The sequence below is a fragment of the Berkeleyomyces rouxiae genome, assembly GCF_048999995.1.
Source record: "Berkeleyomyces rouxiae strain 22BRR77 chromosome Unknown BrBRR77_ptg000007l, whole genome shotgun sequence".
NCBI lineage: Eukaryota > Fungi > Ascomycota > Sordariomycetes > Microascales > Ceratocystidaceae > Berkeleyomyces > Berkeleyomyces rouxiae.
In genome coordinates, this window is record NW_027396497.1 from 249,288 (window position 1) to 264,843 (window position 15,556).

At 54.7% G+C, this 15,556-nt stretch overlaps 4 protein-coding genes across 4 annotated transcripts; 1 reads left to right on the top strand and 3 right to left on the bottom strand.

Annotated features, from left to right (window-relative positions):
• Positions 1-35: 35 nt before the first annotated feature.
• BROUX77_005849 (uncharacterized protein) lies at positions 36-3,762 on the bottom strand (the record flags this gene model as incomplete). The annotated part of the gene is made up of 4 exons (XM_073750768.1): positions 36-943; positions 999-1,897; positions 1,984-2,183; positions 2,608-3,762. The coding sequence occupies 4 exons, from the start codon at positions 3,760-3,762 to the stop codon at positions 36-38; spliced, it is 3,162 nt and encodes a 1,053-aa protein (XP_073603719.1).
• A 1,937-nt stretch (positions 3,763-5,699) lies between these two features.
• On the bottom strand, positions 5,700-7,626 carry BROUX77_005850 (uncharacterized protein; the record flags this gene model as incomplete). The annotated part of the gene is made up of 5 exons (XM_073750769.1): positions 5,700-5,998; positions 6,114-6,234; positions 6,298-6,945; positions 7,015-7,110; positions 7,327-7,626. 5 exons carry the CDS (start codon positions 7,624-7,626, stop codon positions 5,700-5,702), a joined length of 1,464 nt encoding a protein of 487 aa, XP_073603720.1.
• Positions 7,627-9,328: 1,702 nt separating this feature from the next.
• On the top strand, positions 9,329-11,171 carry BROUX77_005851 (uncharacterized protein; the record flags this gene model as incomplete). The annotated part of the gene is made up of 3 exons (XM_073750770.1): positions 9,329-9,385; positions 9,533-9,679; positions 9,777-11,171. The coding sequence occupies 3 exons, from the start codon at positions 9,329-9,331 to the stop codon at positions 11,169-11,171; spliced, it is 1,599 nt and encodes a 532-aa protein (XP_073603721.1).
• Positions 11,172-11,788: 617 nt separating this feature from the next.
• BROUX77_005852 (uncharacterized protein) lies at positions 11,789-13,144 on the bottom strand (the record flags this gene model as incomplete). Its single annotated transcript, XM_073750771.1, has 2 exons — positions 11,789-12,823; positions 12,920-13,144. The coding sequence occupies 2 exons, from the start codon at positions 13,142-13,144 to the stop codon at positions 11,789-11,791; spliced, it is 1,260 nt and encodes a 419-aa protein (XP_073603722.1).
• Positions 13,145-15,556: the final 2,412 nt, after the last annotated feature.

Sequence of the window (15,556 nt, forward strand, 5' to 3'; positions counted from 1 at the left end):
TCATCCGCATGTCTCCGCATGTCTTGTGGTTCCTTTTACCGCCATGGGTTGGTATTGCCTCCCATGTAACCCTCCTCTAGTGTACGCTCCTCGAGTGTGCGGATAAAATCGCGGTTGCCACGGGCAGAAGCTTGCGTTCTACTTCCTCGTCGGCGACTAGCAGCTCCGTCCATGCCGGCGAGCCCTGTCTCGGCCCCCGGCGGGTAGTATGCAGGTGACGGCTGGAGGCGAATGGGCTGCGTTGGATCCAGGTGGCTGGCTACGCGCTGAATGGCAGCGGGAATACCGCTTTGCTGTTGCTCCATGGTGGATGCGCGAGGGCGGGCCCGATTTTGCGCGGCCGAGTACATGCCGGCAGCGCTGGCAGGCGGCTGGTTGGCGTACTGGTTAGGAAGCTGCTGGGCCTGACCCGGCACTTGGTTGGCCTGCGCTTGTGATTGAGACTGCGGCTGAGACTGGGGGAGGAAGTTGGCAGGCACAGGCATCTGGGCGTAGTTTCCAGGCTGTCCCAATGGTTGTTGAGGCTGGCCATAGTTGCCAGTCGCCGGGTTAGCGCCAGCAGGGATTCCAACAGGAGGTTGTCCGGGGTTGTAGACGTTGGTCGCAGCGTTATTGTAAGCCTGTTGTTGTGGGGACAGGGGATTTTGCTGTTGCTGTTGGAACTGCTGCTGGGCAGCGGCAACAGAGTTGGCATAGGCGCCCTGCGCAGCCTGAGCACGCTGTTTGCTTACAGCTTCTGCTTGTATCTGTTGTTGTGTTCCAGGTGCGGGTGAGCGATTGAGAGAACTTGACTTGAGGTTCATGGGAGGAACGAACGGGCCAGTGAACTTGGACTGAGTGATAAAGGGGTGCAGCTTAGCCTGTTGAGGCGACCAGCGTTCAAGCGGGTTGGTGTTGAGAAGGCCACGGACAAAGTCGATGAAGGCGATGCGATTATTCATTTCTGAGAAACAAGGTTAGAATTGGAAGACCGGCATTTTTGGGGGGGTTGGACTCACCTCGGTCAATCTCTGACTGCTTCATGTTCTTGCGAGGCATCGGGTACGTTTTGATGATTTCGGGGAGCGTGCTGGCCGAGAAGTACTTCTTGCTAGGCTGTTCCTTGGTCGAGCGCTCGCGAGAGTACTGCTCCATACTCTTCAAATGGTATGTGCGGCGGCCAAACTCGTCCTGGCGCTTCTCAAAGAACTGGCTACCCTGCTTGCCCATCTCAATCATCCAGTTAGCCGGGTTGCCAAGCATTTCCACAATGCGAGATACTTGGTTATACTCGGATGAACCAGGAAACAAGGGAAGACCCAGAAATAGTTCGACCACGATACATCCCAACGACCACATGTCAATGGCGGAGGAGTAGGGCAGGCCCAACAGGACTTCGGGCGAACGGTAAAAGCGGGACTGAATATATGTGTAGACAGTCTGGCGCTCGTCGCAAGCGGAGCCAAAATCGATAATTTTGATGATGGGACTTTCGAGGTTCTTGAGCAGAATGTTTTCAGGCTTGAGATCGCAATGAATCAAGCGCGCCTTGTTGAGCAAGGTCAGACCATTCAGGAGTTGTTGAGCAAAAACTCTGACCAGAGTAGTACTAAGACCACGGAACTGATTCTGTTTAATCAACTCGTAAAGATTGACGCTTAGCAGCTCAAACACCAAACACAGATGTTGGCGGTGGATAAAGGTATCCCTTAGCCGCAGCAAATGGTGGTCGTCGTTCTTGTCAAGTTTGGTGTTGAGGAGATCTAGCACTGACACCTCCATCATACTCTGATTGAAGTAGGCAGTCCGGTTTTTGATGACCTTGACGGCAACGACTTCTTGGGTTTTGAGGTTTTGGCACTTGACAACTTGGCCAAAGGTGCCCTGTCCGAGGACATCGAGAATGAGGTAGCGGTTCCTATGAGGGACGAAATTGGAGCATGATTAGCAAGGACTCGAACAGTAGGGCTTAGTGTCTTTGTTTTCTGCTGTCAGCAGACTTACTTGTGGCCAGCCTCTTCGGAACCGAGAATGTCGTTAACGTAGAGGATATAATCGCTATCCTCATTGTCATAGCCGTCGTTCTTCACTCCCTTGCTAGGCTTTGTCAAGACACGACGCGGGTTGCGAGACGACTCATACTTGAAGCCGGGGTTGCAGATGCGGTAAGTGGCAGGGAGATGGACTGTCAGAGCTTGGAGAGGCTATATTGGGAATACGGAGCGAGGTTAGCGGTTGAATTGGCCACGATGTGAAGCGAGGGATTGTGTGTGTGGGCGAATGTGGTGATGGCTGCATTGACGAAGCAGAAAGAGAGGCAAACACGGGGATCAGATCAGAACCACCAGAAAACGCATGTCAAACACGGCTAGCAGCAATTCTCGTGCTTTGTACGTAGGCTGCAGTCAAGATTTGAAGGAGAAGACGACGCAGGCTAAATGAGGGGTCTGGCCCAAGCAGCCTTGTGGTGACTGGATCGGTACGCTGGGACAAGGCGGAGGACCACAAGCTCGTGATCACGGAATGGGCAGTTGACACGATACATTGTGCGGGCAAGGAAAAGACGGTAATACAGAGACGGAAAAGAGACAAGGTGTATGGGATCTGGGGCGATGGAGAAGAACTCACGCTGATGAAGCCGCCTTCGGGGTTTGCACGGCGGAAGGGCGGCTGGGCATTGACCTTGGGGTTGAGGTCGGTCATGGCCCGCAGTCGCTTAAACTCGGGCATCTGCTGTATGGCGGGGGTTGGCTGCGCAGACGCCGACACGGACGGCTGTTGTTGTTGAGGCTGCGACTGCAGCGGCTGCTGCTGCTGTTGTTGTTGTTGGAGCTGTGGCGGTTGCTGGCCGACAGCAAGACTTTGGGGGACCATGCGGCGGGGAGACTTGGGGTCTGTGTATTCCATGTGAGGCATGGCCGAGCCGACGTGGTTTTGGGTGTGGTTGTGATTAAGGCTATAATTCTCGTAGGGCATGGGCGGCATCTGGGTAGACGGCTGTGGCTGAGACTGAATCTGGAGCTGGGGCGGCGTCGAGTGGTGCGGAGAGCTCGAGGAGGAGTTGGAGGTGGGGAGCGACGACACGGGCGGGCGCTGCTGCGAAAGCGAGTGCGAGTGAGAGTGAGAGTGGGAGTGGCCGGCGTGCGAGACGGGATAGGGCGGATAGGGTTGTTGTGGCTGCTGCTGCTGCTGGTGTTGATGCTGCTGCGGCGGCTGGTGGGCATACTCGGGACGTGTGGGCGATTGGCTCTGAGACGAAAACTGGGGGCTCATGCCAACGCCATTGGGAGCCAGGCTGGCAGGGACAGGGCCGCTGCCAGTGTTGGGCCCGTAGGGAGACGTAGGCGAAAGAGCCTGCATGGGCGAGTATCGCTGGGCAGCAGTCGAGGGCTCGCTGCCGGCCGACGTGGTTAGCAGCACGGGATTTCGGGGAGCTGAGGCCGAGGCCGATGCCGACGCTGGGGCCGAGGGGTTTTGCATGGAGCCGACAATGGGACCGCTAGGAACGCTGCCCGGGAGATGCGACTGGTGGTGCGGCCGCATGGGACAGGTGAAGGGCGGCTGCGCCTGGGGTGGGATGGGAGACTGAGACTGAGACTGGGACTGGGACTGGGTCTGGGTCTGGGCCTGGTTCGGGTTTGGGTTCTGGAGTTGGAGTTGGTGGTAGAGCTGCTGCTGCTGCTGCTGTTGCTGCTGGAATGGATTGTGATGATTCTGCTGCTGCTGTTGTTGTTGCTGTTGGTGCTGCTGGGCTAAAAGAACAGCATCGTGCGAATCCTGCATGGCCTCCGGGAACAAGCAAGTCTGGCTTTTCTCCTTCCAAGAAGACCAAGGTCAAGAAAGTTCTGATACGAGACAGGACAGACACAGACGCAGACAGCCGGAGGGGAAGCTTGTCAGAGGCAAAAACGAGACGACGACAGCGGCAAAAAAAAAGAAAAACAAAAAAGGGAGAGCCAAAGATATGTTGAAGCGATAGAGCGACTCGCCGAATGGGCCAAAAAGAAGCAGAAGAGGAGAAAGAAAGAAGCACGCAGGCCAGAATAGGCGGCGCACATGCAGAAGCAGAAGCAGAAGCAGAAACAGACACAAAAGCAAAAGGCACTGCTGCTGCTGCTGGAAACAGCAAAAGAGACAGGGCCTAAACTGCTTGGAGAGCCACTAAAAGCCCAGCCTAACTGCAAGCTGTCAAGGTCCTGGAAAGGCGGGGAGCCACTTGTAGAACTGCGGGGAGGGGGGCTATTGTGTGGTTCGCTTTCCAGGATAAACTGTTGATGAACCTGCTCAGATGCGGTGGCTGAGGACCAAGGGAAAAAAATGAGGAGCAGTAAAAAGAGGCCGACTTGGATGAGAAAACAGAGGAAAACAACACGCAGTACCATGCAACATTTCACTGATGGCATACTGATACTGAAGCCGGCTGTTGTCTTTACCCGCTGTAACCCTCCACTATAACTCTCTCTGTGCCCTCTATAGCCCTCGATGGCCCTCTATAACGTTCGGCCCAAACCCCTGTAGCACCGCCCCTCCTTCCCCCCACTTCGCCCCTAAAGCCGCTCTCATGGGAAAAAAACCACCTTGATAACATGCGCAGCCGCAAAACTCCAAGACAAGACGGGCCTCAAAGCTGCCTGCAAGGATAATACGTGACAGAAATAAACGTGGGAAAAAAAAGAAAAGAAAAAGAAGAAAAAAATAAAGAATGAGTGAAACACTGACAGTGGCCACCATGCACGCAAATGGCCCTTTTTTTGCGTTGGACCTACCTAGGGAACCTGCCTTATCTCCCCTGCACCAGATAACACCAGCGCTTCCTCGGCAGCTCTCGCCAATAAAGGCGCGCCTCAGGCCTCAGACAACTGACACAACAAGCCCGTCGATAACCCTAGTCAACCCTGCCAACTTCTTCCTTCACCCCACCTTGATCTTGTTATGCATGTGTCCAAATACATGATCACACACTTTCTTCACGTCTGACCAGGCCGTCCTCCACCTTCACCTCCACTCTTCCTCCACAACCCCTCTTCTTTCCACGATCTACCTGGTTACCCATACCCAAAACACCAGCCAGCACCATGCAGGCCACCCATCAAGAAACAGGAAACAAAACAAGAAACAAGAAACACCGTCCTCTCTGGGCACCATGCTGGCTGGCCTAAGCTTGGTCGGCCTGAAGGCCCAAGCTACCCGTAAACAACAAGCACATACATATGTACAGGCACATAACTAACGTGAATGGGCAAAGGAACATTGGACTAAACAACTCCAGTGGCAAACACAGAGCAGAGAAGAGCAAACGGGATCAAACACTGCCAAAATCCCAAGTGAAAAAAGAACAACAGGAACAGGAAAAACGAGCTCCCAGTGAAAAGAGAAAAAGAAAACCAAAAAAAAACTAGAGAAAGAATACCATCTATGCAAAAGACAGACAGAAGAAAAAGTAGATCAAAACATGGCAGATCAGGCCATGGAATATGCAAGGAAATGAATGCTCGGGCGGCGCTGCCCGAGAGACTCTAACAAGGACAACGCCCGGGGACGCACGACGGTGATATCTGACAATGAGCGAGCGAGGAAGAAGAGACAAGTAAAGATCTGCATGTGGGCTCTTTTGTATGTGTGTGTGTTGTCTTGTTTTTTTGTCTGTTTTTGCTATGTGCTGCTTCTCATTCTTGCATTGTCTTCACCTCGTCCTCGTCCTCGCAAGTTCGTCCTGTCCTTCAAGATTGAAAGTTACCGTTGAATCCACCGCCATTACCATTACCGTTGCCGTTTCCCTGTGAGTTGTGCGGCCATTGTCCGTTCTGTTGCTGCTGCTGCTGCTGCTGCTGCTGCTGTTGTTGGGGCTGAGACTGAGGACCTTGGCCCTGGCCGCCTTGCGGACCCTGGCCCTGGCCTTGGTTGCGGTTGAAGCCGCCGCCGTTCTGAGGCCCACCGTAGCCTACTCCCACCGAGCCATAACCTGCGGGAGACTGCGGCTGCGGTCCGCCAAAGTTGCCCTGTTGGCCGTTAAACTGGGCTATCAAAAAGAAGAGCGGTTAGCCATACATGTGTTTTTTTTCGTTTTTCTTTTCGCAGAGCCATAAACCGTTCGTTTTTAGCGACGCAATGGTTGTCGGCACACTGTCACATACCTCCGTATTGAGGGTAGAACCCCGTCGGCGTTTGTGGGAAGCCGGGACCCTGCGCGCTCTGTGGGCTGAACGGCTGTGAAGGGTCAAAGTTACCGCCCTGTGGCGTCTTGTCCTTGCCCCACTATCGGATTGTTAGCAGACGATTTAGTTCTGTTGAGATACTACGAGATTGTGAGATACTTACGCTGCACTTGAGTGGCCGGCCGTTGACATTGTAGCCATTCATTTGGCAAATGGCCATAGCAGCGGCCTCGTGGTTCTCCATCTTGATAAACGCAAAGCCGCGATCCGACTGAAAGCGAGATTCGACGACAAAGCCAAAGTTGCTAAACAGCGGCACAACATCCTGCGGCGTGGTGTAGGGTGTCAGATTGCCAACGTAGCACGTGGTCTGCCATTGGGGCGTCTGGCCCACAATCATGTCGTAGCTGGCAGCGCCATGAGCCGGAAACTGGTGGTGGCCAAAGGGAGTGGTGGGCGTCATGCCCATGGCAGCCATGGCCTGCTGCTGGGCAATCGACGGCTGGCCCTTTTGATTGGCCCAGTTGCAGCGGATAGCGCGCGAGCCGAGCCACTCACCGTCCATGGAGCTGAGGGCCTTTTCGGCGTCGGCGCGTTCGCGGTATGACACGAAGCCGTAGCCGCGCGAGCGGCCGGTCTTCATGTCCCACATAACGCGGGCCTCGGACAGAGTGCCAAAGGGCGAGAAGCCCTGGGTTAGGAGCTCGTCGTTGACCTCGTTGGACAGGTCACCAACAAAGATGTGGAAGTGCGCACTGGTGTCCTCCTTGTTGTTAGTGCTAGCCTGGTAGGCCCAGTTGACCTTGATCTCCTGTGGATGACAGAGTGCAAGTGGTTAGCGGCTTGGGCAATGGGCTGATGAATGTCAGAGTCTTCTTACCGACTGGTGAACGCGACGGCCATTAAGAGTCTGCATGGCTCTCTCAGCTGCGCCGGGGTCATCGTACTCGACAAAGCCATAGTTGAAGCCCTTGGCCTATTGACACGAAAAAAGAGAGCGTGATTAGTGACGGTACATGGTTTTGGAGGCGCGGATGCGCAACAATGAAGTCAAGACAAGCAGGAGATGCGTGGGCTGGGTAGGGTAGGGTGGGGTGAGGTGAGACACCAGACGGGAAGCTGAATGTCGGGCCAGGTAGCCGGGCAGGAGAAGCAAAGAGGCAAGGGGGAGGGGAGACGCAGTGAAACTCACATTCTTGTCAGGGATGATCTTGACGTTTTGGACGTGGCCAGTGGTCTCGAAGATCTGGCGAAGCACCTCTTCGGTGACGCGCTGGTCCAGGCCGCCAATGTACAGAGCACGCTTGTTGGGCTCGGGGGCGGCACGGCGGACAAAGGCGCCGGAAGTGGGCGAGAGGACGCCCTGGTCCAGGGGCGAGGTCATGCCGGCCGGCATGGGGTTTGCGTTCTGCGGGATGTGGAGCGGCGGAGGTGCCATGGCCGACTGGGCCTGCTGGGCGGGTTCGACGGGGACGGAGGACTGGTCGGACATGGTGGTGATAGTGGTGATAGTAGTGGTGGAGGTGGTGGCCTGATTCGGGACACAGAGGAGCAGACGAACAAATGGGTCGAGTGAGAGTCGAGAACGGCCAATTGGACTGCTGAGGACACGCAGGAAGCTCCGAGACGTCTCGAACAGAAACCGGGAAGCTAAAGGCGGGGTGGAGAAGGCCGAGGCGGAGGAGGCGGAGCAGGAGCGACGTCGAGCCGGAAGGACAGCAAGGCAAAGGAGGGAGATGCTTGCAGGTGTACACAGAGAACGAGAGCAACAGAACACAGACAGAGCTAGAGGCACGGTGAGCCCAGGAAATGTACAGGTAGAGCAAGGAAAAAAAAACAACGAAACAAAAGCACCCAGGCGGTAAACAAAAAAAAAAAAAAGGGGAAACGCAAGATTCACAGCAGCTAGAAGGCCAACAGGAAGAAGCTTAGCCGAGAGGAAAAAAAGGGCCTTGTCGACGATGCCACAACTCAGCAGGCAGAGCAGGCAGAGAGCATACACAGAAAGACACAGACATAGACCCTGACAGACAGATAGGCTAGCGAAGAACGGCCAAGGAGACAGCGGAAAAGGGGGCAGGGTTGGTTGGGTTGGGCCTGCCTGTGTGGTGTGGAGCAGCGAGGACAGGCCTCGCTCAGGCCTGGAGCTTCGAGCTACAAGCTGCAAGCTACAAGCTGCCGGCTGCTGTACTGACTGCCCAGGCACACCGACGGACGCCTCTACGCAGCTGTCACAGCGCCAATGGCCGCCAGAAGACGTCCCCAAGCTTTCACGGCCTGCCGTGAGCCAGTTTGATGGCGGTGATCAGGCCAATAAGTATGCACTGGAAGGGCTGGGAGGATGCACGAGAGTGGGGAATATAGAGCGGCAGCGTCCAAGCAACTACATACGTATGCACACATGTACACAACTAACTAGTTACGAGAGACAGAAACATCTCCATTGTAGTGAGTTAACTTGGATGGACAATGGACAAGGAGATCCCTACTCCGCCCCTCCGCCCCTCCGTCTGCCATCAACTCGCTGCCGCGCCACCTGTTTAAGCTCCCCATCACGACTGGCCCCGGCCATCTTCGGCGCTACCCCGGCTAACACGCACCCATGTAACACCGGAGTAGAAATCGTTCCGGAGTAGTTGCTTGCACTTGTACATATGTATAGTTATGTAACTAACTACATATAAGTATACACACACCACTCGCTTTGCTACTTGTAGCCTGTCACCTGGCACCACCCGATGCCACCTGATACCACCCCATCTGCCACCCCATCAACCCGGCTTCATTCTCAATGTAGTTCAGACCATGCCACATCATGCCACTCACTCAGCACGGCTGCCGATGTGAATCTGAGGGTGCCAAAGATCAAGCCAAACACCTAACCAACCAACTGACACACAGAAATATTATGGTAGACAACTTGGTCTAGTGCTGGACCCGGTCTGTTGCGGCGCCACCAACAACGTCTAAACACTAGTCCCACCATGTCTATTTTATCACCTTTTAGTGGACCGTCTCTATTATTACCAACTCGGTCCTGATTGTCGCATTCTTCTACAAACCGAGTCGCCTTCCAGGGCCAATCCTCAGCCGCCAACCTGCAACTCGCTCTCTCCCATTTCAAGCTCTCCGGCTTCCACCGCGCCAAACCACAGCCTCCTCCTCCTCGATCGCTCTTCTATAACACGCACAAAATGAACCAGCTGCAAAAAGACCCGACACAGGAGCTCATCGATGTCAAAACCCAACTAGTACGCCCACCACCCATCATCACCGCATTCAACCACGGCCCGCCATTTGCGCACCATTGCTGCCTTTATCGCCGCATTCGCTTTAGTTCCCGCATCTTGATCCCGAACCACGTGGCCCGCTAACCGAGGCCCTCCCTGCTCCCCCAGATAATCGATCTCAGCCGCGCCATCCAGGATGCCGCAAGCCTAGGCCCGGCCGGTGACTTCACCTCCATCCAGGAGACTTTGAAGTCAAAGTTGCCCGAGGCCGACAGGCGATGGCAGAACGCAATAGACGAGCTAGAAATGCAGATTGTTAGTACTGTTCCCCATTCCACCCCCATTTCATTCCTATTTGCCTGCCTTCCCGCCATGCGCCAGCTGCGTCTAGTCTAACCCGCCATGTCTACAGCTTGACGCCCGAGCCATTCTATCTCGTGATCTCGAACGCATCACCGCCAGGAATGCCGGCAGTACTGCCAGGTCTGCCCCCGCGCCAGCTGCGGCTCCGCTAGCCCCGCTCAAGGCAACCCCCGTGCCACCGCCGATAATCCCCTCTGCCGCGCCTACTGCGCCCATGGCGCCAATGGTCATGGCTCCAGAAGCGCCCATGGCGCCAACCGTCACGCCCGTGCCGCCACCGTCAGTCGCCGGCTCAGTTCATGGCTCGTCACCGCTAATGATGAAAAAGGAGCCGTCATCCTCTGGTTCCACTCCGCGCCCTGCCAAGGCATCACCTGCTCTGACCAAGGCGACGCTGGCCAAGGGCGCCAGCGCTCTGACCAAATCGCCCGTGAAGAAGGCATCGCCGGCCCTGACCAAGGCTGCACTTGCCAAGACCACCGGCGGTATCAATAAATCACCCAAGAAGTCCTCCCCTGCCCTCTCCAAGTCTTCGCCTGCACTCAGCAAGGCATCACCAGCTCTTGCCAAAGCGTCGCCGGCACTTAGCAAAGCATCAGGTAAAAGCTCTCCCGCATTATCGAAAGCCTCGCCTGCTACCGCCGGCAAAGCTGCGCCAGTAACCAACGCTCGTGGCGCCTCTGTGCCGTCAACCACAGGCCCTGACACATCAGGCCTCGCAAATCCCACCTTCGCCCCCGTCGAGCAGAAGCAGACGCCCGTGCCACCACCGCAAATTCCACCCGTCATGGCTGCTGCTGCCGCGGTCGCCGCTACCAAACCAAAGCAGGCTCCCAAGAAGAAATCCGCCGGCGCTGTTGCGGCAGCCGCAGCCGCTACTTCCGCACCATCGCCAGCGTCCATGTCTAACTCTGTCTCTGCTGTGCCACCGCCACAGCAGCTCCCAGCCACCTCGTCCTTCTCTGCCCCAGACATGAACAAGATGACGTTTGCTGCCGTCGACGGATCTGAGGACATCTTTATTTCCGATGCGCCCCACGGCGCCGCCGCCGCCGCTGCACCTGTTTCTGCGCCTCTGAACTCCACTGGCTTGCCTGCTCCTGCAAATGTCCACGCCCATGTCGCACCGCCTGCACAGATGGGCAGTGCTCCACCTGCACCCATGGCGCCGTCTATGGCTGGCGCGGGCAGGCCCGCCGGGGGGCCTGTTGGCCCTGCTCCGGCTCCGGCTCCGTCTCCGTCTATGCAGCAGGGCATGGCGCCGCAGGCCCCAATGGGCATGGGACCCGGTGGAAACAACCCGGCAATACCTGGCGCCGAGCTGCTAGGTCTAGGCGGGACGGATCCGGGGTCGTCGTTTGAGGACATGTTTATGGATCCCGGTGATGATGACTTGCAGGTGCATGACATGGCGGATTTCAACGACGAGTTCTTTGTGGTGTAGTAAGCTGGCAGGCCACGTAGTTTCCTGTATGAAAGAAGGTAGAAAGGTATATAGATGACTTGACATGTCGTCACGTTGGATTAGTTATACAAGGGAGACTTCGTTCCAATATGTTACAAAAAGGGTCTTTCTTCAGTACCTCAATGGCAATTAGATTCTGGTTTTATTTGGATTAATGTTTAATTACAAAAAACTAGTGTTTTTGTTTTCTTGCCTTGTTATCCAAGGTCCCGACCGCATGGTCAAAGTACCAGCCGACAGAAACATCTCCGGGAAGCCTGTCGGGTAACTTATATTTATTGGGTGCAAAGTGGAAAACCAGGTGCCAGAAAAACGGGAAAGTAGATTATCAGGGCAATAAATGAAAGACAGAGTCGTGATCTCATAAGAATAAAAACGAAAAAGACAAAAGGCGAACCAAAAGGAACATGGGAGAGGAAGCGCCAAAGGATGCGGAAGCTAGGACCGAGTTTGTGGGTATCAAAACAAACGGAGCATGTGAACAAAGGGAAGAAGGCCGAGGGCGGAAGAAGACGGAACAGGAGATACTGTTCTTGCTGAAAAAAAAAAAAAAAAGGAAAACAGAAATGTAGCGAAGGGTTATCCGGCTAATTTGGCTACTTCTCCTGCGGTCCAGCTGCGTTGCCCGCCGATGCCACGGCCGCGGCCTGCAGCTCCCGTCTCTTGGCAATCAGGCTCTTGAATGCACCCAAGCACTGCACCAGGGGCTCTTCGTCGTGTGCGCAAAACTTGAAAGTCTTTTCTTCGGTAATGACTTGGAGGCAGTACTTTTTCGTTTTGCTGACGGGGTCCATGTCGACGGCGTTGACAATCGAGTCCAGCGGCAGGATGAACTGTGCCGTGTACTCGGTCTGGTCGCGGTACAGGATGAGATTGCGCGGGCGCAGCACAGCCCAGTAGTTGCGCCATTGACGCACGCCGCCTTTGCTGCGCTGCATCCACAGCCAGTCCTGCCAGATGACGCGATCGGGGTCGGGCATTGTGATGCTGTTGTTGTTGGCGCCCGAGGGTGTAGCCTGAGACGTGCTTGTTCGTTTAGCGCTGTTGACGGTGTCGCTACCGGCGGTGCCAGAATCTCTGTTGGCATCGGGCACAAAGACATTGGGGATATCGGCGTCTGAAAAGTCTGAGGCCATCTCGTTGCCTGACATGCCCGAGTAGTCCATTACCATAGACATCGGCGGCGAGCTTAGGCGAGGAGTTGGTGGGTTGATCTGCAACTCGGGCGATGATGACAGGATACGTTTAGCCTGCGACGAGCTGCCGGCAATATTGTAGTTGTTGTTAGCCATGCACCGTTTCTTGTTAAACATGCGGTCCATGAGACCAGCGCCAGGGCGGGACTGGGGGCTTTGCAAAAACATTTCCTCCTCTTCCTCCTCAATGCGAGCCTGAGTCCGAATCAAGTCGACCCAGCTGTTGACTTCTATTTCCGAAGACGCCTGGAAGTGGAAATTCCGCGACTGCGAGAACAGGCCAAATACATGGTCACGTTTGTGTTTGGGGTCCTTGAGGTGGGCGACAGCAGTCAGGTCGGCAAGCTCAATCTTATTCCGGAGCTTGCTTTCGCGTTCAGTCTTGTAGATGGAGATTGAAGTTGGGCGGAGGACAAGATAAACCGACTTCCAGGCCTACAGGGCGCATGTGTGTTAGCGAGGTCCATTCCGGCAGTTTTCTTCTGCTCTGCTCGAGCGAGGGCTGTTCAAGTTTGACAAGCGGCCACATACCTTGGTCTTTTGAGTTCGCTTTTGGACATAGCCGCTCTTCAACACCCGATCAAATTCAAAGCTGCCGTTTTGGTCGACAGGCGAGTTGCCGAGAATTCGTCGGTCACCCTGATGCGAGAGAGTTTCGTTGGTGTTGGTGCGCTGGTTGTAGAGGCGAGGAGACTGCGAGTCGTCATGAGCGCTTTCGTCTCGCTGATTTGCCGATTTGGGAATGGCCATGGACATTGCAAGAGCTGCCATGGTATATGTGTGTGTGTGTGATAGTGAGGGGAGGGTTTGTAGTGTGGGAAGTAAATGGCAGCCAACAGTGGGCAACAGTTGGACAGAGGACTTGTGAGGTGGGACGAGGGCCGATGCAGCAGTTGTATTAGAGGCCGCAGAGATAGAGTCGCAGCAACAGCGAAACAGGGAGATGAAAGACGCCACCACGAGGGAGCGCTCTGCCAAATGAGACGAGGTTGCTGGTCTGGTCGGTCAGGGACGATAGCGATAGGATGGACCAGGAGAAGGCCAGGAGAAGACTAGGAGAAGACCAGGAGAAGGCCAGGCTAAGAAATGATGTGCACCTGGCGTTATAAGCAAGAAATAAGTACCGTCAAGCGTCAAACAAGCGCACAGGGACGCAGTGGCTAGCTGACAAACACCTCTAGTTGTTAACTATGGCCTATGTTTATGTATGTAAGCGCGGGTTGAAAGAGGCAAAGGGGCTGTGTGTCTGTGTCTGTATGTGTGACGCGGATACAGCCAATCTGCGTGTGATGGGCCTTTGCTTGAGGTCAGAGAGACTGGCAGAGAAAGGAGCAAAAACAAACATGGGCGGCGGTTGTTGGAGTTGTTATAAATAATAGCCGCCCAGCAAAGGACCAGGTACAGCCAGAGAAACAGAGGATTGCTGTTGCTGGAGCCCTCGTTGCAAAGTCGGCGGTCGCTTAGACAGGTGGCAGGGGAGAAGAAGAAGATGAGCCTGCGAAGATTGAGAAGATTGAAAAGACCCTGCACGCCCCGAGAACAGGCCTGATCCTGGGGAAAACGAGCCAGCAAGGAGACAGAGAAGGAGTCCAAGGAAGAAACAAGAAGCCAGCCAGCAATCAATCAAGGGCTTGCAAGGGATGGGAGGTATCGTGGGTGTGGCGCTATGTGGAGGTGCCACTGTGGCTGAAAACTTGAACAAGGACAAGAGAAGACAGAGACAGGAGAAGCAGTTATGTACTAATTACACATGTATGACTATCCAGAACTACAGACTCAAATATCTACGCTGACAAAGAATCCCGCAGCCGAGGCGACTGTCTAGTCAAGCCAAACGTCCCAGACAATCGACGAGTCCATCCAGTGGCGTCAGCAGGAAAAGTCAGGAGGCCCGATAACTAACGATTACTCATACGCAGGCCCAATAGTGGACTTCGATCTAGACTTTTTTTTCCCTCTGGTTCTACATTAGCAAGCGAAGGAAGCAAAACAGAGCGCGGCAAGGATGCCAACACCGAACCCCCCTCCCCTCCCCCAAACAGCCAAATCGTCATGGTCTTAGCTTGGCCAACTGGGAACGCACAAAGACGGCGTCGGAATGGCCAGAGACAGCGGTCGAGGGAGAAAGACACTAGGAAGAACAAAAGTACAGGCCCAGGTCAGACACTGGCTCGCAGACTGTCTTGCACGCCAAAGATGGAAAGAAACAGGACGGGCCGGCCTGCATATCCAACCCGTTCAACTGTCTGAACAAGCATGCAGATGCATACGCAGTGGCCGTCGTCCATTGGCCAGCGGACCACTACAGACACTTGTCCGGACACAGAAACACACATCGAGACGCTCGACACCTAGACGCTATCCAAAGCCCCGACTTCTGCATCTATCTTCAGCCAGCTAGCCAGCCGGCCACTTGTCCGTCCGTCGGTTCAACTGGCTCGCCACCGAATGGCCACGGCAGACAAACTTGCAGGATTTTCCTTGCTGCAGGCCACTGCAGGTCACAGCCAAATATCCAATCCATCAGTCAGGTCAGGAAAAACAGACACAGGCGCCGCGGCTATGTCTGCGCTTCCTAAACTCAAATCCCATTTAGCCAAAGCCCGTCTTATTTTCTCCCCTTGCTCGTCTAGTCTAGGTGCCTTCAACGTTTCATCCACAATCCATGCATAATGTGTGTCCAATGCCTGTTTATCCAGGGCCTGAGAACAACATTTCCTGGAGAGTGGGAGTTAACCCCCGTGCTCGTCAATCTCGTCTCGAAACACCGCGGCAGAAACGAAGAACAGGGTAAAAAAGAAAGAAGAAAAATACAAAGACAGACATTTTCTCGTCCTGTCGTGGCCACAGTGACATTTCCGATTCTGCCTCTCTTGCGGACTTCGTTTAACCCCTCAGAAATCCACAAACCCAGTGGTGCTCCGTCTCCGCCTCTGACTCTCCGCACTGGTGAATGATTACATAATGTGTTGCGTTCGAGACTTTGCCTAGTTATAGCTAGTCGAAAACCACATTTTCCCTTCCCCATGCTCTCTCCCTCGATTTCGCCTCCATGCCAACGAGAAAAGAGACAATTGAGGAAGCAAGCACACAATTAAAGGAAATTAAAGAAGCTCACAACCTCGCAAGCTAAATGAAGAGAAGCTATGGCCGCAAATTCCTTCTTGC